The following is a 6,063-nucleotide window of genomic DNA, read 5'->3' on the forward strand; positions in this document are numbered from 1 at the left end:
CCAGGCATTGGGGGGGGATTTGTATATGGGACCCAGGGATCTGGGAGGGGGACTCTGTAGAATAACCAAGCGTCCAGGGTGGGATTTCCAGTCGGGGGCCCAGAGGTGCAGATGGCCGTAACCCCCCGTTCCGCAGGTGTCCATGGCGGGCTGGGTGCTGTGCATGACGCTGGTGCTGGCAGCACTGGCAGGGGCGGAGGGCGAGACGCGCTACGAGAAGTTCCTGCGGCAGCACGTGGACAGCCCGCGGACGTCCACGCTGGCGGCGCACCGCTACTGTGAGACCATGCTGGCGCGGCGCCGGGTGACGGGCCCGGGCAGGCCCTGCAAGCCCTCCAACACCTTCGTGCACGCCCCGCCCGCCGAGCTGGTGGCCGCCTGCTCGCAGGCGCCCGACCCCGCGACAGGCTTCCAGAGCACGCCGAACGCGCTGAGCCTGACCATGTGCCGCCTGCGCGGCGGGGACACGCGGCCGCCGTGCAACTACCGCGCCCGGCAGGCCCAGCAGCACGTACGCGTGGCCTGCCGCGACGGGCTGCCCGTGCACCTGGCCGGCACCTACACGGCCCCGCAGTGAGGCCTGCCGTGGTGGTCTCATGGGCCCTCCGTGCCATCAGGGGCTCTGTTTGTGCTGCCCCGCAGTGAGGCCTGCCATGGCGCTCCCGTGGGCCCTCATGGATCCTCCCTCCTGTCAGGGGCTCTGTTCGTGCTGCCAATAAAGGAGGTGTCACAGGCCTGGGCTCCAGCATCACCTTGTGGTGGGACCCTGCAATCCTACCCCCCCACCCCGAACCCCTTGGGTGACCCCAATCCTGTATTTAGCCCCCACGTGCCTTACAAATCCCTGGGTTTTACCAGCCTCCTGGGTGTCCCATAGCCCCCTGGGGTGTCTCTGCCCTCTCCTGTGCCCTCTCCCCTTTCTTGGGTGTCCCACAACTCCCACAGGTGCCCCACAACCACCAGCACCCTCCCAGCCCAAGGCCCATCAATCTCCTGGATGTGCACCTAGTCCTCTCCCCAATGTCCTGACCCTCTGAGTGTCAAATTGCTTTCTTGGATAGCCCATAACTCTCACAGGGTTTCCCAACCTCCTACATGCCTTACAACCTCCCTGGGTACCCCCAAATTCCCCCATGTCTGCCCCATCTCCCACATGCCTCTGACCCCACCTGTGACCTCTCTGGGGCTGAAGCTGCTCCCTCTTGGGGCCCCCACAGGACTGAGCCCTGGCTGGGGCCACACAGAGCCCTGAGCCACCATCCCACACACCCTGAACACACAACACATGCACACAATGCACACAAAACCTGCACTGGGCACACAGCATGCAGCCACACACAACACAAAGCATTCAACACTCACTGCCCTGCTCCGAGCACAGCATTAGCACACACAGGACACACATACCAGCACATACACACAGTATGCACACATACAGAAGTTGTGTTCCTGAGTCTTGATATGATTTCACAATTTCAGCTGGGGTTCATCACCTCTTGTCCTTCATTCTCCCTGTCAGTACTTAAAAGCTCCCCCTGTTTGAGCCTTCTCTTCTCCAGGCTGAACAGTCCCCGCTCTCTCTGCTCCTGCTCTGATCAGACATGCTCCAGTCCCTTCATCATCATCAATTCCTTGCTGGACTCTCTCCAGTATGTCCATGGCTCTCATGTACTCAGTCCACCACTGGATCCAGGACTCCAGGTGTGTCCCAATGGTGCTGAGCAGAGGAGCAGGATCACCTCCCTGCACGTGCTGGCAGCACTCTGCCTGATGCAGCCCAGCAGGCTGGGGGACCCCTTTGCTCTGGTCCTGCTGCTGTGGGAGCCCTGAGAAATCCCATGGCACTGCTGACATCCAGGGGCTGTGCTGCTACAAAAAGGCAGCCCAAATGCATCCAGAAAGTGTTGCTGTGGAGGAAAAGGAGTGCAGAAAGCGGTCTTCCCAATCCTTTTCCTCTCACCCCAAAATACCTCTTGCTTATGTGCCTCAAGTAACTCCGGGGCTCCTTTCCTGAAATTCAGGTGAAGGGCATTTTGAGGGCCATCCGTGGACTGGTGAGCTCCACCAAGGCCCAGTGAGGGGAGCCCTTCTCTGTGCACTAGGAAGGAATTGGGGTATTTCAAAGGTATTTGGGGCATTTCTGGACCAGCAACTTAGAGCAGACTAATTTCTCCACCCTGCTCACTCCTAGCCATGGGAGGAGCTGACTGGCTCAGGAGGGAATACTCGGGGTCTCTGCAAGTACAAGGGTTTGATCTCTGCTTCTTGCTCCCTTGGTTCTTCAGGATTTGGAGGAGGATTCCACCTCTCCACTTGTTCTCTGGTAGGGGAGATCATCCTGGCAGTGACAGAGAAACATATCATCACTGAGATTTACCCCACAAGCTTTGCACTTCAGGCTCTGAAGTGCATGGGAGAGGGGGCACCCGTCCTGGGGACACAGCTGCAGTCCCAAAACAGCAGTGCCATTTCTGGGATGCCCAGCATGCTGCAGCTACCTGAGTCTGCTGGAAAGATTGGATGATTCCTGGCATCCTCCATTTGATGGCAGGGCAGCTCCACCACTTCAGCACATCCCATCCCATTACTGCACTGTTGGTTCACTCCTCTGCTGTGTTTTCTCCTAAGACGCAGCTGTGTTTCTTCAACATATGTTTGTGTCTGTTCTTTGTGAAGGCTAAAGGGAAAAAATAGCCACAAAGGAATCAGGAAATCCAGAGGGTGTTGTGGCTTTTGCCACAAGCAGCAGCGGGCCATTTACAGGCAGTGGTCACCAAATTTGTAATAGCAGCAAGCAACAAAAAGCCAGGGAGCGACTGGTGCCTGAAAATAAAGGAAGGAACTTTGCAATATTATGTTTTAATAAATCAGTGCATATATTTCCTCATTGGTTCCTCATTTAGGTACTTTCATGTCCTGCCCAACACAGTCAAACATGAAATTGTGAGGTTTGTGGTTCATTCTGCTTTGTAACACAGAAACTGATCATCTCCGCTTTGTGGGTCGGAGTTAAACTTTCCTAAGGTCACAGAAAAGTCTGAGAGAGGACCTCAGTTCAGACCTCTTCAGCCCTGTTTAACAGCCTCCCTTCCCATTTATGTGCTTTTTTTTTTCTGAAGAAAAATGTGACCAAAAATGTTTCAAGAACAGCACTATATGCCTACAACTTGTCTCTGAGTCATATCTGCTTGACTTTCATGCCCAGACTTTGCTTTGACAGTGGTCAGCCTGCTCTGCTCACTCACTCTATTGTCAAACAATTAATTCCTTCACCAGAAACTGGCTGTTGCTTGTTTAGCACAGGGAAATGAAACAAATAATCCTGAATCACGCACTTCATTACAGCTCACAAGCTTCCACCACCCAGCCTTTGATGATATAAGATGAGAGGCATGAGCAGTGTGTCAATATTTCCAGTGCTACTGTGGAAATTTGTTCCTGCTCCTTGAAAAGCAAGGGCATTTTTTTTCAGAACCATAGCAGAGAATTGCTTAAGCAGGCACTGCAAAGACCTTCAGAAGTATTTACTCAGCAAAGTCATGTATCAGCTCCATGGGTTTGGCAGAACGAGTCCTGTGAACCCAGGCTGTTGCTGCATGCCATGCATGCCAAAATTGACATGGAAAAAGCTTCTTTCCAGTATATCTATTGCTTCCTCTTAAAATACATCTTTGCACAAATACAGCAAAATACAAGACAGTTTCTGTGAGGCACATCCACCTTTCTTGTGTGCTTGGACCACTGGGAAAGGGGCTGCCAGGCTGCCTGGGGGCAGTACAAGACAAGAAATCAGCCCTTTCCCCCTCCAGCAGTACCTCTGAGATTCTGGGTCTGTGCTGCTCCTCCAGTGGCTGCTCCTCAGCACTGTCCCTATGGCATACACACCTCCAGCTGAGCTCCCAGTCAGACACTTCCTGCAATCCTCCTTCCCCCTGACTGAGTGACACACTTGGCCCCCAGGGTGCAGGGTCATCTGTGTCCCCTGCCACACAGGCAAGGATCCATCCCCTCCACCATTCTGGCAGAGGTTCCTGGGCATGGGGACAAGAATGCCTGCTAGGAAAAAGGGAGCTGCTGCTCATGGCACGGTGGGAATGGCAAAGACAAGGATGGCATAAGACAGCAAAGTCTTCACACTCAGCTGTGGCACTCAGCTGAGGCTTAGGTGTCACTTTTCCCACAACAGCTACACATCAGAAATTCTGATGCACTTCTCCAGTTCAAGCATTGACGCTAAGACCTAAAACCTAGGCTGGAGAAGCATGAGCTACCAAAAAGGAAAACCAGGAGCTAAGAATTTCTGTTCATATGCGACCAAGAGGCCACCCACCCAATCTAAAAAAAATATAGCAGAAAAATGCTGTTGTTGACCTCTTGGGCTCTGGTCTGCTGGGAATGCTGCTGCAAGGTGCCAAGACAAACACCAGACTCAAGCACTCAAACTCAAAGTAAAGAGTTTTGATCAAGTTAACATCTCACACCATGCAGGCCCTGTGCCAATACCTGTAACAGTGTTTGTCACTAAACTGAAACTCAGCATGCAAAATGGATCCATTCTCATGTTTTGTGGGCTGGTTGAATGTTTAGCTACCTCTTGAGCCCACTGAGTACACAGCTAAAGGTTTGCAAGCCACCTGCCTTACAAATTATCTCCCCCTTGCCAGCGCAACATAGATCTGTCATGGCCAGTCCTGTCTCTTTCAGTGCTCTCCTGCAGAGCTGCCACCAACCTCTTCCCTACATTCATGCTTAGAAACTGAGTCATCTCTTCATCTTATCTCAGAAAAACATGCTGGGCTCCTTCAGACAGGTTCTCCAGCTCTTTCATCATTCTCCTGGCCCATGTGAGACCACATGCAGCAAGTCAGAGCCAGATCTTTCAGTGTGTTGTGCCCAGGATGATCCATGGGATGGACAGTGGGTCTCAAGCCAGAAAAGCTCCTGCTACCTGTACCAGAGGGAAGTGGACCCAAAAGTCAGATGCAAGAAAGTCAATGTATAAAAAATTCCCAGCGGTCGCAGTTGGAGCCATCCCACATTCTTCCAGCAGGCAGGGACGTGCACAGCCTCCTCCCTAAGGGGATCAGGGGAAATTCATTGCAAATGGGTGCCCAGCCAAGGAACTATCTCCTCCCATCAGCAGCAACCATAGCCAAACAGATTTAAAAAAAGAAAGATCCAGGTGAGAAGCCTGGAAAGGATTCACAGAAAGTACACAACATGTCAAGAAAACCTGAGGAATTAAAATTCCCCAAAAGACCAGGCTGTGTCTGGAGGTGAATCAAGGCTGGAGGAAGGTGCTCGTGAATGTCTCCTGCTTAGAGCTGGGAGGTGGGTAGCTCAGCTAGTGACATCCTGTCTCAGAAAAGCTGATGCTGGGCTCTCTCCAAATGTCCCAAACTTACCGCTCCTCCAAGGGCTGCAGAACTGATGTCAGGAGCAGGGCACTCATCTCTGCCTCATGTTGGGGTGGAAAAGTAAAAGAAGCTCGCAAGTGGCGAAAAATATATTTTTTTCCTCAGCAACACTGCCTCTCTCCCAAACTGAATGGCTGTTCCATGTCTAGATAGAGGGAAAGGGGCTGAAGGGAGCTAGGCCATTTCTCCACCTTTCATTGTGCTGCTCCTGCCTCCCATCTGTTGGAGAAACATGTTGGCAGTGCATGCAGTCCTATGCATTTCTAATTCAAACACCAGCAGCAATAAGACCCTGCCAGCCTGCAGTGGCCCTAGCCTTTCACGTGCCAGCTCATCTCTCAATAAAGGAGTTAAATAAATGTTAAACAGAAGGGACAGGTGAATTACCAGGCAGAGGGAGGGAGCTGAAGGGATGTGGAAAGCAAAGCAACCTGGCCCTGACTTTCCCCCCAAGGCCTTGGAGGTGAATTGGGGATTTTCCATTTCATCAGCTTTACAAGGGGTAATTCCCAGCATCATTCCCATGAACAGACCCACCCTGAGCCCCCTCTCATGCCTTCACATCCAAGAGCGGTGCTCCACTACAGCTGCACCACTACACAGGAAAGCCAGGCTGTGTTAGCATCTAATTTAGTAACAGGCAGCT

General features: G+C 52.5%; 1 protein-coding gene across 1 annotated transcript; it reads left to right on the forward strand.

Moving 5' to 3' along the window:
- The first annotated feature begins 142 nt into the window (after nt 1-142).
- LOC131084100 (ribonuclease CL2-like) lies at nt 143-577 on the forward strand. Its single transcript, XM_058025214.1, has one exon. The coding sequence runs from the start codon at nt 143-145 to the stop codon at nt 575-577; it is 435 nt and encodes a 144-aa protein (XP_057881197.1).
- Nucleotides 578-6,063: the final 5,486 nt, after the last annotated feature.

The sequence above is a fragment of the Melospiza georgiana genome, chromosome 5, assembly GCF_028018845.1.
Source record: "Melospiza georgiana isolate bMelGeo1 chromosome 5, bMelGeo1.pri, whole genome shotgun sequence".
In the NCBI taxonomy this organism is placed as follows: domain Eukaryota; kingdom Metazoa; phylum Chordata; class Aves; order Passeriformes; family Passerellidae; genus Melospiza; species Melospiza georgiana.